Source organism: Mauremys mutica, chromosome 15 (assembly GCF_020497125.1).
Source record: "Mauremys mutica isolate MM-2020 ecotype Southern chromosome 15, ASM2049712v1, whole genome shotgun sequence".
NCBI classification, from domain to species: domain Eukaryota; kingdom Metazoa; phylum Chordata; order Testudines; family Geoemydidae; genus Mauremys; species Mauremys mutica.
The window spans coordinates 12864043-12884244 of NC_059086.1; the positions used below are offsets into that span (position 1 = coordinate 12864043).

Consider the following 20202-nt stretch of genomic DNA (forward strand, 5'->3'; position numbering starts at 1 on the left):
TTCTGTTAATGTTTACTACCATTTTTAATTTTTGTTCTCACATTCCAAATATTTTCTTCATCATTCCCTTTTAATCTTTCTATGTGCTATATTCTCTTTCTCCCAGTCTCTTTTAGTCCTCTCATTTCTCATCTTATGGCACAATATAACAATGAATGGAATATAAAAATCTAGATATAGATACAGATATGTATATCCCTTGCACTGTAGGTCAAATAATTGGTGTACTTTGTCTTGGGTCATGTCTTAAACACTTGCCTTAACTCTGGATTTCATAGTGCTGCAGAGCAAATTACATCAAGCTAAATTTGGGCTTTAAGCTTCTCACACTTAATTTTTAACTGCTCAGTAACTATATTCACACTCCACAGAAAAGGGGGGTTAGTCATTTTCGATGAATTTGTAAACATTGCTGCTTTGATTCTAACCTTTGTTCTTGTCCCATAGGTGATCTCCAGGACACATTGAGTAAGTTGCCATTGATTTGTGAACAATTTCACTCACACAGAAGCAGACTTTGTGATGAAATTAAGAACCATTACATTATTCATCTCACTGTCCTTAAAAAAAAATCCCTGATTCAGATGGCTCTTTCTTTAAATGTGTCGAAGAAAAACCCACACAACCCAGAAAGTGAATTCATGTAATTAGCTAATTATCTTTCTTGATAAAGCTCACTAAAAATTGAAGTGTGGGCATGATGGAGAAGGCAGTGGCTCAGGTTAGACACTCAATTAAAATGGTGCCCAACCCCATTGTATGTTCTTGGTCAGAGGGCTCATTCACTTCCCTGGGTCACTGTAGGCACACCGCTGTTTTTAGGCACAACCTCGAGCAGCCCTGTCATGTGTACGTACACTGAAGCTGGAAATCATACCTCCCAGCTACTATGCAGATTTCAACAAATTCGGAAAAATAGTAGTCAAGGTCCCAGGCAGGGACCAATTAGAAGGAAAAGGAGTCACAGGAGGACTGGCAGTTGCTAAATGATGTAATACCAGAGGCTCAGTATCAAGCTATTGCGATTCAGAGAAGAGCCAAAGGAGACCAATGTGGCTGCACAGGGAGCTTTTTAGCTGTCTAAAAACAAAAAGGGATACACACAGGAAATGGAAGGAGGGGCGTGTCACCCAAGAAGTATACATGGGAATAGCACAAGTGAGTAGGGACAAGATCAGAAAAGCCAAGGCAAGGAATGAGTTACAGCTGGCAAGAAATGTTAGCAACAACAAGAAGGGGGGTTTCAAATATGTCAGACAAAAAAGGGAAATTCAGGGATGGTATGAGTCCATTGCTCAATGAAGAAGTGAGCTGGTAACAGAAAATTATAAGAAGGTGGCACTATTCTTCAATCTTCACACACAAAAAATAACATGTGACCTGGTGACTAGAGAAGTTACCATAGACAATAAAGGGGAAGGAATGCAGATCAGGATAAGTAAAGAATACATCAGAGATACTCTGACTAACTTGAATGAACTCAAGTCAGCAGGGTCTGATGCTACTCACCCCAGGATGCTGAAGGAATTAGCTGAAGAAATCTCAAAGCCACTGGCAATAATATTTGTAAATTCATGGATGACAGGAGAGGTCCCAGAAAACTGGAGAAGGGACAAGGTAGCACCCATCTTTAAAAAGGGAGGAAAGGAAGAGCTGGGTAACTATAGAACAGTCAGCCTGACATTGATACCTGGGAAGATACTAGAGCAATGTTTAAAATATTTAATTTGCTAATACCTGGAGGATGAAGGAGTAATCACTAGCACCAAGAATAAATCATGCCAAACCAGTTTGATTTCTTCTTTGAAAGGGTAACTGGTTTTGTGGATAGGGGAAACATGGTGGACATAACCTACCTGGACTTTAGCAAGGCTTTTGACACACTCCCACATGATATTCTGACAAGTAAACTGGAGAAATGTGGGTTCAGTGAAACTACCATTAAGTGGAAAAATAATTGGTTAAACAATCGCAAAGTGTAACTATTAATGGAATGAATGGAAGGAGGTCCCAAGTCGGGTTCCATAGGGACCTGTTCTGGGTCCAGTGTTATTTACCATCTTTATTAAAGACGTGGATGTACGAATAGAGAGCATACTGATCAACTTTGTAGATGACACAAAGCTAGGAGGGTTTCAAACACTTTGGAGGACAGAGCTAAAATTCAGAGGGATCTGGATAAATTGGAAAACTGGGCTATAGACGACAAAATGAAATTCAACAAAGACAAATGAAAAGTGCTACACTTCAGAAAGAAAAAACAAATGCACGAATACAGAAATGGGGGATAACTAGCTTGGCAGCAGCACTCCTGAGAAGGATTTGGTAGTTGTGGTGGATCACAACCTCATCATGAGTCAGCAACGTAATGCTTTTGCAAAAAAAGCAAATGCAATTTTAGTTGCATTAACAGAGGCATAGCATGCTGGACATGGGAGATAACAGTAGCACTCTACTCAACACTGGTTAGGCCTCAGTTGGAATTCTGTGTCTAATTTTGGTCACCCATATATAGAAAGGGTGATAGAGAAACTGGAAAGGATCCAGAGGCGAGAGACAAAGATGATCAAAAGGATGGAATGCGAACCATAGGAGCAAAGGGTGAAGGAACTGGGTATGTATAGTTTGGAAAAGAGGAGCTGAAGGGGGGAAAAGGATAGCAGTCTTCAAATCATAGAATCATAGAATATCAGGGTTGGAAGGGACCTCAGGAGGTCATCTAATCTAACCCCCTGCTCAAAGCAGGACCAATCCCCAAATAAATCGTCCCAGCCAGGGCTTTGTCAAGCCTGACCTTAAAAACCTCTAAGGAAGGAAATTCCACCACCTCCATAGGTAACCCATTCCAGTGATTCACCACTCTCCTAGTGAAAAAGTTTTTCCTAATATCCAACCTAAACCTCCCCCACTGCAACTTGAGACCATTACTACTTGTTCTGTTATCTGCTGCCACTGAGAACAGTCTAGATCTATCCTATTGGGAACCCCCTTTCAGATAGTTGAAAGCAGCTATCAAATCCCCCCTCATTCTTCTTTTCTGCGAACTAAACAATCCCAGTTCCCTCAGCCTCTCTTCCTAAGTCATATGCTCCAGCCCCCTAATCATTTTTGTTACCCTCCGCTGGACTCTTTCCAATTTTTCCACATCCTTCTTGTAGTGTGGGGCCCAAAACTGGACACAGTACTCCAGATGAGGCCTCACCAATGCTGAATAGAGGCCTCGATCACCTGGCAATGCTACCACTTATACAGCCCAAAATGCCGTTAGTCTTCTTGGCAACGAGGGCACACTGTTGACTCACATCCATTTTCTCGTCCACTGTAACCCCTAGGTCCTAGCCACTTAAGTCTACCATATAAAAGATGGAAAACAATTGTAAGAACAGTAGGACAATGGGATAAAATGCCCAAAAAAGTCATGGAAGCTCCTTCACTGGAAGTTTTCAAAAGGAGACTGGATAGCCATCTCTCTTGGATGCTTTAGACATAACCAATCCTGCATTGTGGCTGAGGTTAGACTAGATGATCCTTGCAGTCCATTCTAACCCTAAGGTTCTATGATTCTATGTAGAAGTACCCTGAGTGTCACAAAGGAAGTACAGGAGTGTATAGTATCTATGCATTACTTTAGTTGGGGATCTACAGTATATTTTGCATATTGAAAGACTTGCATTATTTTGAAAGAAAATAATATGTTTATGTATTTCTGACAAGCTTAAGAAACAGAACATTAGGTTTATTTTGCATTTTGAGTTTAGTGTTAATCAGACTGAGCACAAATTACAGGTAGATTGTGGGTATCACTACAATACCATAAACAAACTCAATGTTTAAGCCTTTGTCTATAAGCATTCTGTGATAATGGGTGGTTGGGAGAAGAACATGCGTAAAGAGGAGTCAGTGGGGTGTGGGCTCGTTCTCCAGTTTTGTGAGATCACAGGGCCTTTGCTTTGTGTAGTTCTGAAATGCAAGACTCTGAGTAGTTAGTAGATCTGGGTAATGATTCAAGTGTTACGTGTAGCAAAGGAGATGAAAGAGAAAAATGGCAGCTGATGATTGGGGAAGTCTGCAGGGACAGCTCCCTTAATGAAGTAAAGTAACACCTGTTCCCCAAATTTGTAATTGAAATCACACTTTTCTTTTGTAGACCAACACCAGACCGAACTTTGTAAGTTCTCTTTGATTTCTCACCTGCCATTATCCTTCAGAATAATGTTATAAATCAAAACAGATAATTCTTCTGTTGATTTTATCTTTGACTGTATGTAGGAAGCTATCAGAAATTTCCTATGGTGTTAATATTTTCATAGTGTATTTTTTTCATGATATGGTGTGTGTTAGTAATTGGGGAAATCATTTGGAGTTGATAAAATTATATCTATTTTAAGTGTTGCACTCTATTATGTCAGATTCTGAGCCACATTGAATCTTCTTCATGCTGCACTAACTTCACAAATGTCCCCCAAAATCAATGGATCTGAGCTCTAGGAGTTTCATTATTCCTCCTCCCCACACACAAAGTTTCACTGAGTGTTCTTTAGCCATAGCTCTGGACCACCATTACAACTTTGAGCCCAGTGATTAGGGCACTCAGGTGAGAAGTGGGAAACCCAGGTTCAAATCTCTGATCCACTACAGATATAGGGTAAGAACTGGGTTGCCTACATCCTGGGTGAGTGCTGTAATCAGGGTCCCTGGTTAAAGGTGGCTTTTCTGTGTGTGGAGGATCTTGAGCTGAGAAGAGCATTTACATCCTTTGTCCATTTTTTTAAGAAAAGAACATTTCTGTTCCAAGTAACCTATGACCATCTCTGCTAATTTCCATAGGAGCTATTTGTGCTTATCTGAGGCTGAGTGTAGCCTATTTGTGAATGCTGAAACATTGATTTGTTTGTCTGAGGGAAAATTATGATAGGTATGGATTGCCCATTGATTTCACCCAAATAAAATAAAATGAAATAAACAAAAGTATAAACAAACAAAGAAAAAAAATGAGAAAACCTCTACAACTGAAAAAAATGTAATTTATTTCTTGGAATATGTATTATCCCTCCCTCCCCTCTTAGCTCAGAAATGTCTTTTACTGCCTAGGGATAACATTTTTTTTGTTATACTTACCGTTTGTTGGGCATCTCCCACGTCAGAGAGCTTTCCCCTGATTTTCAGAAGAGTGAGCTCCCACAACTCCAAATTAAGTCAACCAAAGACACAGGTTGTCTGGACATAGGAAGTCTCAAATTACACACTAACAATCTGTGTACACTATGGAAAATATACTTTGAGATATGCAACAGCAAAAGGGAGCTCATCTTAGACTCTGAACAGGTCTTTCCATTTTACTTAGTTTAAATAATTGTTAATTTTTTCTACATTTTTTTTCACTTTTTCTCACCATTCCAAAGTTTCTTTCATCATTCACCTTAATCTTGCTATTGATGTGTCATGTTCTCTTTCCCAGTCTCTGTTTTAGTCATCTTATTTCTCAGCCTATGAGATCATATAACAATGAATGCCATATAAAAATGTAGATAGAATCTGTTCTCAAGGCTATCTTTTCATTTTTAAGATATTATATACATAGATATAGCTCCATCCCATTTCAGGTCACATCATTGGTGTACTTTGTGCTGTGTAATCCCTCAAACAGTTAGAATAATAGAATATCGGGGTTGGAAGGGACCTCAGGAGATCATCTAGCCCAACCCCCTGCTCAAAGTAGGAATAATCCCCAACTAAATCCCCAAATCCTTAAATGGCCCCCTCAAGGATTGAACTCTCATTGGATTTCATAGTGCTGGAGAGCAAGTTACATCAAGTTAAATTTGCGTTTTCAGCTTCTTACCCCTCATTTTTAACTGCTTAGTGACCATATTCACACTCTAAAGAAAAGTGGTGGTAATCACTATCAGCTGAAATTTGTAACATGCCCGATTTGATTCTAATGTTTTATATCTCCAGAAGATAATGGGAAAATGAGGATTGGTTTGTGAACAGTTTCACTCACACAAAAAGCAGGCTGTGTGAAATTAAGAACCATCAATGTATTCATCTCACTGACCTCAAAAAAATTGTCCTTGATTTGAATGGCTGTCTATTTCTTTAAATTTGAAAAAGAAAAACCCCACACAGCTGAAGACGGGGATTCAGTATCTTGTCAATTTTCTTGCTCAAGCTAGTGAGCTAAAAAGAGCATTGTGGACATAGTGGCAGAGGCAGAAGTTCAGGCTAACCACCCACGTACAATGCCTCCCATCCCACTGGGTACATACCTGAGCAGATAGCCCAAGACATTGCCACTGTCTGATGTTGCGTCACTGTTATTCTTATGAAGAAACTGAAGCAGAGTTGTTGCATCCACCCAAGCTGGAAATCACATCTCCCAGCTGCTATGAAGACCTACAGTGAATGTCACATAGGAAGTACAGGAGCGCAGGGAATCTGTCCATTCCTTTACATTTGGATGCTCCAGCACAAATAGCATATCAAGAGACTTGTATTATTTTGAAATACATTTCATTTGTATGTTATTTCAGAGACGTTTGAGAAAGAAAACTGTGGGTTTATTTTCATTTTTGAATTAGATATCAGACTGAGCACAAATTATTAATATTTGTTGGTACCACAATAGTTCCTTCAAGATACTGGGGGTTCAAGCTATAGTTGATAAGGTGAGTGGTAATGGGTGGCTGGGAGATGAGAATTAGTTAAGAGGAGTAATTGCGGTGTGGGGTAAGTCTCCAGTTATGTGCAAGAAAAGGGCTGTTCACCAATTGCTAATGGAAATCACACTATTCTTTTACAGACCAACTCCGGACCAAACTTCGTAAGTTCTCTTTGATTTCTCACCTGCTACTATCCTTCAGAATAATATTAATAAATCAAAGCAGATAATTTTTTTCATATCATTGCCTTTGCTCAATCCAAGCAGGTTTTTTTAATCCCATAACAGAACTGTGATGACTTTCTCTCATAAAAAATTGATTAATCATGCTAGAATATTCTTATTTATTTTAGGTAATAATTGGAGATATACCAATCTCCTAGAACTGGAAGTGACCTTGAAAGGTCATTGAGTCCATCCCCTTGCCTTCACTAGCAGAACGAATTTTTGCTGTAGATCCCTAAGTGGCCCCCTCAAGGATTGAACTCATAAGCCTAGGTTTAGCAGGCTAATGTACAAACCACTGAGCTATCCCTCCCCACCTAATTGTCTCTCTGGTCTAAAATTGAAAGAGTAATTTTCAAAATAACTGTACTATACAGACATACAATAATGCCATGCCTCCACTTCTGTTGATTTTGTCTTAACGTGTATGTAGGAAGCTAGCAGAAATTTTCTATGAGGTTAATATTTTTATAGTGTAATTTTTTTCCTGTTATGGTCTGTGTTAGTAATTGGGGAAATCACATGGAATTCATAAAATTATATCTATTTTAAGAGTAGCTCTCTATTGTGGAATAGTAGCTCTTTGAATAAAAAACATGCTTTCTCTCAGATTCTGAGCCACATTGCAACTTCTTCATGCTGCTCTAACTAAATGAATGTCCCCCCAAAATCAATGGATCTGAACTCTAGGGGATTCCCCTAGCACTAGGGAATCTTTGTTTGGTGTACAGGCACTATACACACTCCTATATCACCTCCTCCTGGCCCAGTGCAAGGTGTTTGTCCAGAAAAAGGGGGGCTTGGCTCCACATTCATACAATCTGTCTTCTGCACTACTCCAGGGATCTGTTGGTAACCAAAACAGTTTAGAAGGTCCTTCAAGCTGTTGTATTGGTTACAGTTGGAACATCCCACTGCAGAGAAAGCTGAGAATTGGAGGATAGGAGGGAAACAGAACCTTTCATTACTCCTCCTCCCCACCCACAAAGTTTTACTGAGTGTTCTTTAGCCACAGCCCTGGACCACCAGTATGACCTCGAGCACAGTGATTAGGGCACTCAGGTGAGAGGTAGGAAACCTAAATTCAAATTTATGATTCACCACAGGCATACAGTGAGAAGTGGGTTGCCCATATCCTGAGTGAGTGCTGTAACCAGTGTTCCTGGTTAGAGTTGTTTTTTCTGTGTATATAAGAGGATTTAGAGCTGAGAAGAGCAATTACATCATTTGTCCATTTTTGAAGAACAGAACAATTTTGTTCCAAGTAACCCTAAAAGCAGCCCCACTAATTTCATAGATTCATAGACTTAAGGTCAGAAGGGACCATTATAGTCATCTAGTCTGACCTCCTGCACAATGCAGGTCACAGAATCTCACCCACCCACTTCTGTAACAAACCCCTAACCTGTGTCTGAGTTATTGAAGTCCTCAAATTGTGGTTTAAAGACCTCAAGGTGCAGAGAATCCTCCAGCAAGTGACCCGTGCCTCATGCTGCAGAGGAAGGCAAAAAACCTCCAGGGCCTCTGCCAATCTGCCCTGGAGGAAAATTCCTTCCCGACCCCAAATATGGCGATCAGTTAAACCCTGAGCATGTGGGCAAGACTCACCAGCCAGCACCCAGGAAAGAATTCTCTGTAGTAACTCAGATCCCAACCCATCTAACATCCCATCATAGACCATTGGGCCTATTTACCTGCTAATAATCAAAGATCAATTAATTGCCAAAATTAGGCTATCCCATCATACCATCCCCTCCATAAACTTACCAAGCTTAGTCTTGAAGCCAGATATGTCTTTTGCACTCACTACTCCCCTTGAAAGGCTGTTCCAGAACTTCACTCCTCTAATGGTTAGAAACCTTCGTCTAATTTCAAGTCTAAACTTCCTAGTGTCTAGTTTATATCCTTTTGTTCTTGTGTCCACATTGGTACTAAGCTTAAATAATTCCTCTCCTTCCCTAATATTTATCCCTCTGATATATTTATAAGGAGCAATCATATCTCCCCTCAGCCTTCTTTTGGTTAGGCTAAACAAGCCAAGCTCTTTGAGTCTCCTTTCATAAGACAGGTTTTTCTTTCCTCGGATCGTCCTAGTAGCCCTTCTCTGTACCTGTTCCAGTTTGAATTCATCCTTCTTAAGCATGGGAGACCAAAACTGCACACAGTATTCCAGATGAGGACTCACCACTGCTATGGTACTAACACCTCCTTATCTTTACTGGAAATACCTCGCCTGATGCATCCTAAAACCGCATTAGCTTTTTTCATGGCCATATCACATTGGTGGCTCATAGTCATCCTGTGATCAACCAATACTCCATGGTCCTTCTCCTCTTCTGTTACTTCCAATTGATGCGTCCCCAGCTTATAACAATAATTCTTGTTATTAATCCCTAAATGCATGACCTTGCACTTTTCACTATTAAATTTCATCCTATTACTATTACTCCAGTTTACAAGGTCATCCAGATCTTCCTGTATGATATCCCGCTCCTTCTCTGTGTTAGCAATAACTCCCAGCTTTGTGTCATCCACAAACTTTATTAGCACATTCCCACTTTTTGTGCCAAGGTGAGTAATAAAAAGATTATATAAGATTGGTCCCAAAACCAATCCCTGAGGAACTCCACTAGTAACCTCCTTCCAGCCTGACAGTTCACCTTTCAGTATGACCCGTTGTAGTCTCCCCTTTAATCAGTTCCTTATCCATCTTTCAATTTTCTTATTGATCCCCACCTTTTCCAATTTAACTAATAATTCCTCATGTGGAACCGTATCAAATGCCTTACTGAAATCGAGGTATATTAGATCTTCTGCATTTCCTTTGTCTAAAAAAAATCTATTACCTTCTCAAAGAAGGAGATCAGGTTGGTTTGGCATGATCTACCTTTTGTAAAACCATGTTGTATTTTGTCCCAATTACCATTGACCTCAATGTCCTTAACTACTTTCGCCTTCAGAATGTTTTCCAAGACCTTGCATACTACAGATGTTAAACTAACAGGCCTATAGTTACTTGGATCACCTTTTTTCACTTTCTTAAAATAGGAACTATGTTAGCAATTCTCCAGCCGTACGGTATAACCCCTGAGTTTACTGATTCATTAAAAATTCTTGTTAATGGGCTTGCAATTTCATGTGCCAGTTCCTTTAATATTCTTGGATGAAGATTATCTGGGCCCTCTGTTTTCATCCCATTAAGCTGTTTGAGTTTGGCTTCTACCTTGGATGTGGTAATATCTACCTCCATATCCTCATTCCTATTTGTCATCCTACCATTATCCCTAAGCTCCTCATTAGCCTCATTAAAGACTAAGGCAAAGTATTTGTTTAGATATTGGGCCATGCCTAGATTATCCTTAACCTCCATTCCATCCTCAGTGTTTAGCGGTCCCACTTCTTCTTTCTTTTTTTTCTTCTTATTTATATGGCTATAGAACCTTTTACTATTGGTTTTAATTCCCTTTGCAAGGTCCAACTCTACATGGCTTTTGGCCTTTCTCACTTTATCCCTACATGTTCTGACCTCAATAAGGTAGCTTTCCTTGCTAATCCCTCCCATCTTCCACTCCTTGAAGGCTTTCTGTTTTTTCTTAATCACCTCTGAGATGTTTGCTCATCCAGCTTCGTCTACAACTCCTGCCTATGATTTTTTCCCCCTTTCTTGGGATGCAGGCTTCTGATAGTTTCTGCAACTTTGACTTAAAGTAAATCCAGGCCTCCTCTGCCTTTAGATCCACAAGTTCTTCAGTCCAATCCACTTCCCTATTTTCCTTAATTCTTTAAAGTTAGCCCTTTTGAAATAAAAAACCCTAGTCCCAGATCTATTTTTGTTTATCCTTCCATTTAGTTTGAACTGAATTAGCTCATGATCGCTCGAACTAAAGTTGTCCCCCTACAACAATGTCTTCTATGAGGTCCTCACTACTCACCAAACCAAATCTAAAATGGCATCCCCTCTTGTTGGTTCTTCAACTACTTGATGAAGAAATCCATCAGTTATCACATCCAGAAAAATCTGAGCCCTATTATTACTACTAGCATTTGTCCTCCAGTCTATATCTGGGAAGTTTAAGTCTCCTATGATCACACAATTCCCATTAGTGTTTACTTCATTAAAAACATTAAAGAGGTCTCTATCCATATCCAAATCAGATCCCGGCGGTCTGTAGCACACCCCAAGCACTATTTCAGGGGAAGCTCTAGTAGTTTTCTTTCCCAATGTGATTTTTGCCCAGACAGACTCTGTCTTATCCATTCCATCACTTCTTATTTCTTTACAGTTTACCTCATCATTGATATACAATGCTACTCCACCACCTTTGCCTTTATTTCTGTCTTTCCTAAACAGCACATAGCCTTCAATACCTGTACTCCAGTAATGATTACTATTCCACCATGTTTCTGTTATCCCTATAATATCCGGTTTCACTTCCTGTACAAGTAGCTCTAGTTCTTCCATTTTGTTACCTGGGCTCCTCGCATTAGTGTACAAACATCTTAATTTTTGCTGTTTGGCTTCACTGACATTCTTTACCCGATTACCTACACTACCCTTCCTCCTTATGTCCATTCTCCTACCCATGACTGTATCCTTTCTTATTTTGTTTTCTTCCCTCTCAATGTTAAATTCCCGCATGGAGATTACTTGGACATCTTCCCTGAATTCCTAGTTTAAAGCTCTCTTAATCAGTTGTTGCAGCCTCCATCCTAGAAGTCTATTTCCCTCCTTACTCAGGTGAAGTCCATCCCGAGAGTACAGTCCTCTGTCCATGAATGCTTCCCAGTGGTCATACTTCCCAAAGCCCTCCTTATAGCACCACCGTCTGAGCCATCTGTTGATAACCATAATCTTGTCACCCCTTTGTTGCCCTTCTCTAGGAACAGGCAGAATCCCACTGAAGATCACCTGAGCCTCGATTTCCTTAAGCGTCTTCCCCAGTCTGGCATAGTCTCCCTTGATACATTCCAGCAAGAATCTAGCCGTATCATTTGTTCCCACATGAAGGACAAACAGCAAATTCTTTCCTGCTCCCATTAGGATCCTTTTCAGCCTCAGGTCCACATCCTGTATTTTAGCACCCGGCAGACAACACACCCTTCTGTTCTCTGGATCAGTTCTAGTTACAGGCCTGTCTATTCTTCTCAGTAAGGAGTCCTCAATCAAGTAGACCTGCCTTTTCCCGGTGACAGTGTGAATCTCCAGTCTATCCCCTGTTCCCCCCTGGCTTCAAGTCCTTTCAATTTCTATGGTCCCTTGCAATTGTCCGCAACCATCCCATAACCTCCTGGGGCTCATATTTGGTATTGTCTCCATTGACTCTTCTCCTATTCCTATAGGACTAGCTGCTCTTCTCTTCTTCCTTGCCCTCTCACCTTCAGCAACCACCTGCTGTGCCCCTTCTTCATTTTCCAACTCTGTAAACCTGTTCCTGAGTTCTATTTCTCCTTCACTGGCCCGTCTTTTCCTCTGCCTGGTTCTCTTAGTCATATGCTTCCACCATCCACTTTCCTCACCCAGCAGTCTCCCCTCAGAATTCTTTGGTCCTGCTTCCATCTGCAAGTCTGAACTTTTCCCTTCATGTCTTTGCTCCATCATCCATTCGAATCCTCTTCTAAACTCAGAGTTTCCACCTGCATCTCCAGTCCTCGGATCTTTTCTTCCATCAGTTCTATCAGGCGGCACTTCATGCAGACAAAACTCTTTTCAGGTACCCCCTCCCAGGATCATGAACATGCCGCAGCTTCCACATCCAGTCATCCTCATTGTGTCTTTCACTGCTGCCTCTGTATCGGTCATAGCCTTCCCACCTAAAACCTGTTAGTCCAGGAAACACAAACTAAAGTAAACCACCACCACCTACAGTAAAACAAACCCCCAACAGGCACCAGAACACAGGCAGAAAACCACCCCCTCCCTTCACTAGCCTGTCCATAGGAGCTATTTTTGTGCTTAACTGAGGCTGAGTGTAGCCTATTTGTGAATGCTGAAACATTGATTTGTTTGTCTGAGGGAAAAATATGGTAGGTATAGGATTGCCCATTGATTTCACCCAAATAAAATAAAATGAAACAAACAAAAGCAGAAAGAAACAGAAAGAAAAAAAATATGAGAAAACATCTACAACTGAAAATAATGTAATTTATTTCTTGGAATTTGTATTATCCCTCCCTCCTCTCTTAGCTCAGAAATGTCTTTTACTGCCTAGGGATAACATTTTTGGTTATAGTTACCATTTGTTGGGCATCTCCCACTTCAGAGAGCTTTCCCCTGATTTTCAGAAGAGTGAGCTCCCACAACTCCAAATTAGTTAACAGGAGATACAGGTTCTCAAAATTACACACTAACAATCTGTGTACACTATGGAAAATATACTTTGAGATGTGCAACAGCAAAAGGGAGCTCATCTTAGACTCTGAAAATGTCTTTCCATTTTACTTAGTTTAAATAATTATTATTTTTTTCTACTTTTTTCCCCCCTCACATTCCAAAGTTTCTTTCATCATTTCCCTTTAGTCTTGCTATCTATATGCCAGGTTCTCTTTCCCAGTCTCTGTTTTAGTCATCTCATTTCTCAGCCTATAAGATCATATAACAATGAGATTAAATGAAATGTAAATATAAAAATGTAGCTAGAATCTGTCTGAATGTCCCATAGGACGTACAGGAGTGGAGGGAATCTGTCCATTACTTTACATTTGGATGCTACAGCACAAATAGCATATCGAGAGACTTGTATTATTTTGAAATACATTTTATTTTTGTTATTTCAGAGAAGTTTGAGAAAGAAAACTGTAGGTTTATTTTCATTCTTTAGTTTAATAGAAATCAGACTTAACACCATTTACTTGTATTTGTTGGTACCACAGTAGTCTCTTCAAGACACTGAGGTTTTAAGCTGTAGCCGATAAGGTGTGTGGTAATGGGTGGCTGGGAGATGGGAATTGGTAAAAAGGAGTCATTGGTTGAGTCTGCAGTTATTTGTGAGCACAAAGCCTTTTTTTTGGTTAGTTATGGAATGCAAGATTCTGAATTATTACTAGATCTGGGTGATGGATCAGCTGTGGTTTGTAGGAAAGAGAAAACTGGCAGCTGATGACTGGTTGTTCACCAATTTCTAATGGAAATTGTACTGCTCTTTTGCAGACCAACTCCAGGATGAACTTGGTAAGTTCTTTGATTTCGCAACTGCTACTATCCTTCAGAAGAATGTTCTTAAATGAAAACAGAATTTTTTTCATTTCATTGCCTTTGCTCAATTCAAGGAGAATTAATTACTCCGCAGGTTTCTTTTAAACCCCATAAGGGAATTGTGACGAGTTTCTCTGACACCACATTGATTTATTGCCCTAGAATAATTGTATTTATTTCCTCGGTGGTTTAAAATTGAAGGACAGATTTTCCAGAATCACTGGAAATTATGGACATTCCATAATGCTATGCCTCCTGTTCTGTTAATTTTATCATTGAGTGTTTCTAGGAGGCTAGCAGAAATTTTCTATGAGATAATTTTTCTCATGACAGGATATGGTGTGTGTTAGTCATTGGGGAAATCATTTTGAGTTGATAAAATTATATCTGTTTTAAATGTTGCATGTGACTGTGGAATAGTAGCTCTTTGAATTAAAAAAAAAAGTCAGATTCTGATCCACATTATAGCTTCTTCATGCTGCTCTAACTGCACAAATGTCCACAAAGATCAATGGAACTGAGCTCTAGCGATTTCCTCTTGCACTAGGGAATCTTTGTACGGTTACAAGCACTATACTTGCTCCTATATCTGGCCTAGTGCAAGGTGTTTGACCAGGAAAAAGGGGGCATGGCTTGGCATCAATACTGCATGCCTTCTGTATTTGCCATGGGATTTGCTGGTAATGGTAACAGTTTAGAGAATCCTTTAAGATGGTGTATTCTGCACAGTGGGAATATCCCACTGAGGAGCCAGCTCATAATTGAAGGGTAGGATGGAAACAACACTTCATTACTCCCATCCCCACCCAAAGTGTCACTGAGTGTTCTTTATTTGGTTGCTGTAGTAATAGAATCTTATTCTTGCTATGGCAACTGAGTTAGATTATTAGGGGATAGCCCAGCCAGTTTTGGCTGGTTCTTGTTTAGTTCAGTGTGTGGCAATAAATGGCTGGTTGTAAGGTGTACAGCTCTCTGTGTCTCCAGTGATTTCTTCCTAAAACCGTTACCCCCAGGATACAACACTCTGGACCTCCCTTATAACCTTCAACCCAGTGATTAGGATTTGGAGGTGGGAAAGTCAAGTTCTAATCCCTACTGTACTTCAGGCAGAGGGTGAGAACTAGGTCTCCCCCATTCTGGGTGAGTGCTGTAAGCACTGGGTTAAAGGTTAAAAGGGAGGTTGTCCTCCTCCCCAGCCATTTTATGTGCACATAGGCACACACTGCTGCTTTTCTTGTGAGATACATCTTAGGCACCTCCCTCTAGCCCAGACTCTTCACCTGATAGGCCACATGGATATTTCTTCTTTTAACTTGTTAATATTTATGCCACTTGATCACCATAGTAACGTGGATACCTTAAGGATGTCTCTAACATTACACCCTAGATACTAGCAGTTAGTTTGTGGTTTCCTCAGACATTATTATCCAAACTCATCAGTTATTTTAATAAAAATCAGCATAGAAACATACACAAATTCAACAGATTTCTTATTAACTTACTTCTGCTCATATTTTTATAATATGACTTATCCTAAGTCCTAAGGCCTAAGTTGGCTAAACTAAATATATTATAGGCCTAAGCCTGTAGGTTTCTTGCATTTCAGCTTTAAACCTTGCAATATTGATTAACCCATCACTATCATATAATAGATTAATTTATTAACTACAAGCTACACCATACAGTGAATAGGGAGGCTGGCACCTAACTGAGGCCTTGTAAATTCCATTGCATGGCTAGGAGCCTAAAAGTGATATGTTGCTGTAAGGGGACAGTTGGTCCCTCACTAAAACTTGGTAGATTTGTTTGGCTAGCCTCTCCCCATGGCAGGAGAGAGTAAAGGGGCCAAGGAGGAGTCAGGACCCTGGTATTGAGAGGACCTCTGGCCAATCAGAGAGCTCTGGAACAGGGCCACTCTGAAGTATCCCACAGCCCAAGTCAGTCTGATTGACCAGGCAGCCAGGCCAATCAGGGAGCCCAGCTCAGGTTCAAGTCTCTGTGTATGCTGGGGAAGGAGACAGTGAGAGCAGCTGCAGGGGAGAGGAGCTGGGAGGAAGGTGAGGGAGAAAAGAGACACATGAAAGAGTGGGGAGTGGCCAAGTGAGCTGGCGAGGGTCAGCGCTGAGAGAAGAAAACTTCCATGACACAATGACAGACCCAGCCCTGTGTAGGTCAGTGAACCCAGCACCAGAGACAGGACTGCAGGCATGGGTCAAGGGGTGGTGATGGAGTCCGGAAGATGGGTGGTGAGGGGGGCAGGGCCAATGAAGATGGTGGGTCGAGGGGCAGTGTGGCCAGGGTGAGTGGCAGTGAGGGGTCAAAGAGGGAGGGGGTAAAGCGTAGTGGGGAGGATGGGGCAAGGAGCCTGGCTAAGGGGTGGTGAAGGGATGAAGCCAAGGTTGCTGAGGGAGTGGGGCTGGTGAGCAGGGTGAGGGGCAGTGAGCAAGGCAGCATGAAAGGTGATGAGTGGGCAGAGCCAGGGGTGGTGAGTGGGTGGGGCTGGTGAATGGGGTTGGGTTAAGTCAGGAGGGGTCAGGGACTGTGAAGGGGCAGGACCTCACCATGACACAGGGACAAACCTAGCCAGGCTGAGCCCCATGGAGGGGAGAGAAACCACCACCAGAGACAAGGGTTGCAAGGAGGGGCTGGGGGTTCAGGGCTCGCCGTGAAGGAGCAGAGACAGGCACAGAGACTCAGCAAGGGGAAGTGTGGGGTAGATTGGAGGGCCCAAGCTGTGGGCTCCCAGAAATCCCCTCTACTGCCTTGAAACCCACCATAACTGGCCCAGCTTGCGGGGTTCCCAGAAGCCCCTGAGCCAGGAAGAGGTGCAAGTCCTGTGGGGTGACTGCAATCAAGTCTGCAGAGGATTGTCAGATCTGGTTCCAAGGCAAGGCCCTACGTGAGCCATGCAGGGACCGAACAAAGGTGCTCCACCTCGCGGCAGACTGGCGAGTCTGCAGAGCATTTTTCTCCTTTTCAGTTGACCCTTGGCTACAGGGGAGTATGGAGAGACATTGCTGTGGTAATTGTTGTAACACCATAACCGAGTGGGGCATTAACCCCATCACACACCCCTTCTGGGGCTATCAGACCAAGAAGCCAAGTTTCATCACCACACAGAAGATTCTTGCTTCCATATTTAGACCTTCCTTTGGAAGTTTTCACTACATGCATCCGATGAAGTGGGTATTCACCCATGTAAGCTCATGCTCCAATACATCTGTTAGTCTATAAGGTGCCACAGGACTCTGCCGCTTTTATAGATCCAGACTAACACGGCTACCCCTCTGATACTTTTAATTCAATGTCTGTTATTTCTTATTCTGATTTCAGAATGGAGAAAGGCTCGTAATGAGACAGGTAACAGTATACACATTTCTTCCAGTATTAAGAAATCATTGTGTTAATATATTAACCAAACTAGAAACATAATAAAATATTATTATGCTGAGAACAAATCCTGAGATCCATAATCAGTTTATACACAGTCTTTACTTAGGCAAAACTCCCATTTATATCAGGACCTGATTCTGACCTTGTACTAGTTACACACCAGTGTAACTTCATAGATCTATGTGAAGTCACTCCTAATTTGCACAGATGTGAGATCAGAATTAACCCTCACTGAGAAATGTGGGTAAGGACTGAGGAAATCCTAAATCAGGGCCTCAGGATTTGGAGCAGGGTAAAAACACAGATGAGGTGGTGATGGTGACTCCATTAATCATACTAAGATGAGTAATGCTGACAGGGGTTATGAAAGTGGGTCGTTGTGACCAGGAGTGAAATATTTGGGATTGTGATGGCATTGATACTGAAGAAGACGGTGGTGAAAAGTTAGTAGCAGTGTTGACTTATGATTGATGGTGATGTTGGAAAAGAAGAATATGATACTGAGTGATGTTCATTAAGGGGATGATGAAAGAGAGGTGCAATCATGGTGATTTATGGCAGATATGGATATGAGAATGTGACAGTAATTTGCATTTTGTTGCAATTTTCTTCTGATCATCTCAAAGTTCTGCTGAACTGGGACCTTGGGAGAAAAGAAACATTAATCTTTGAACAGACAATCAGGCGCAATAATTTTCTTCTCTATAGTCTGATTGTTCAAAGATTAATGTTTCTTTTCTCCCAAGGTCCCAGTTCAGCAGAGTATTTAAGCAAGTACTAAACTTTAAGCACATATAAGGGTTTCATCTCATCTGAGCACATCTACTGGATCAGGCCCAAAAGGCAGACTAGGCAGGGCTGCACCTAGTTTATGAAATCTGCTAGGGCTTGGGCATGTGCTAAGTGCCAAGGCAATGTCAGGAATCAGGTGGCTGAGTGCAGGCCCGGCTGCCAAAGTGTAGGCACCTTGGGCACTTTAATGGTGGACACTTAGGTGCTAAAGGAATTTATGTGCCTGTAAGATTAGGCAGAAGCTGAATAAGGGTTTTGTGAATTCTAGTGTTACTAAATGTTGATGTTGGATGAATTTGGCTATATCCCCCTTGAGAATGCCACCAAATAGTTCAGAATCACTTTCAGTTTGTCAAATTCAGACAACTCTCATATCTGATGAATTTCAATACAACAAAAACATTGTCAAGCAGGCTTCAATCAGGCAAAACTCCCACCTGAGAAGGATGTACAGGATGGGGCCCACCCTGTAAACTTCACTTATCCCATCTTTGATTGACATTAGACCAGTGCTTTTGACAACCCAATCTCTCTTTTCAGATGACATTACACTTGATGCCCGCACAGCCCACCCCAACCTCTCCATTGCTGGGGATAAGAAGAGTTTGAAACATGAAGCCCAACCTCAAAATGTTCCACCACATCCAGAGAGGTTTGATTCGACTGTCTGTGTGTTGGGTTTTGAAGGATTCTCTTCTGGAAAGCACTACTGGGAGGTGAATGTTCAGAAGATCAGTGACTGGGACCTGGGAGTGGCCGGAAAATCCACAAAAAGAAAAGGAAAACTTTCCATATCACCTAAAGAGGGATTCTGGGCTCTGGGTCTGAGTGGCAGAGATTATTGGGCAAAAACAGATCCATGGACCCAGGTCACGGTGCAGAAAAAGCCCCAGAAAATTGGAGTTTACCTTAGTTACCAAGATGGGCAGGTGACTTTTTTCAATGTAACTGACATGTCTGTGTTGTTCACATTTAATGATTGTTCATTCTCAGGAGAGGTTTATCCCTTCTTTAAAAATCCCCACAAAGAAACAACAATGAGAGTTTGTTCAATTAAAGAAGAGGAATCAATTTAAAATGCCGTGATGTCCCGTTTTGTTGACCAAACTCAGCCAAAGCCCTGTGCTGCTTCATGGCACTGTTGACCAAACTGAATCAGAGTAACAGAATGCTTTTCAGTTAGAAGAAAGGTGATCTGGAATAACATTCCCTGTGAAATTATATTTACAAATATTGCTAATGCTGCAGGGGTGGCTCCGCAAATAAGGAATAGAACTGTACTGGAATCTCACAAACAGAGCTATTAATGATGAAAATAACTTTTTTCATAGCTAACTTCCAGTTTATCTGGATTAGGTGTATTAGCAGCTAAGAGTAAGCAAATAATGTCCTATACTAATGTTTCTCTGCTAAAATGAATAACCAATCTTTGAGTCAGGTATAAATACAGATGGGGGATGCACCTGATCTTGAGAAAGTTTGACCAATCGCACTGCTGTCTTTAGGATGATTGGTAATTAATTGACTTTTCCTTTCTGTATTATGTTGTACTAATTTTGATTAATAAAAGTTGATTGAGCCTAGTTATTTGACATCTCATTATTAGTTTATGTCAAACCCATAACAATTTGCACTGATGTTTCTTTGGAAAATAAAAGATTAGCTGTGTATTCAGGGTTGCTGGAACAATTTTTATAGTGGGGATGCTGAAAGCCATTGAACCAAACTGTAAATCCTGGATATGATGGAAACTACTTCAGGCCAGGGGATGTGGCAGAACTCCCTGCATCCCCGCACCCCTAGTTCGAGCACCTATGCTGTGTATTGTTTGTGTTGCCATCGTATCTGTATGTTTTCCATAAAATTAGCGTTCAGCCTCTTGGCAGTTACCGATATCTGTAATCGGTGTAACCTTTTAAGAACATGATGTTTCTGACAC

At 41.2% G+C, this 20202-nt stretch overlaps 1 protein-coding gene across 1 annotated transcript in view; it reads left to right on the forward strand.

The window, feature by feature from the left end:
* Positions 1 to 19846, forward strand: part of LOC123350517 (tripartite motif-containing protein 15-like) — a 113610-nt gene extending 93764 nt beyond the window's left edge. Inside the window, exons 18-23 of the mRNA XM_044989133.1 lie at positions 448 to 468; positions 4148 to 4168; positions 6803 to 6823; positions 14034 to 14054; positions 17412 to 17438; positions 18804 to 19846. Coding sequence (XP_044845068.1) covers positions 448 to 468; positions 4148 to 4168; positions 6803 to 6823; positions 14034 to 14054; positions 17412 to 17438; positions 18804 to 19339 — 647 coding nt within the window. The 3' untranslated portion in view covers positions 19340 to 19846. The remainder of the gene's footprint in view (positions 1 to 447; positions 469 to 4147; positions 4169 to 6802; positions 6824 to 14033; positions 14055 to 17411; positions 17439 to 18803) is intronic.
* The last annotated feature ends 356 nt before the right edge of the window (positions 19847 to 20202 follow it).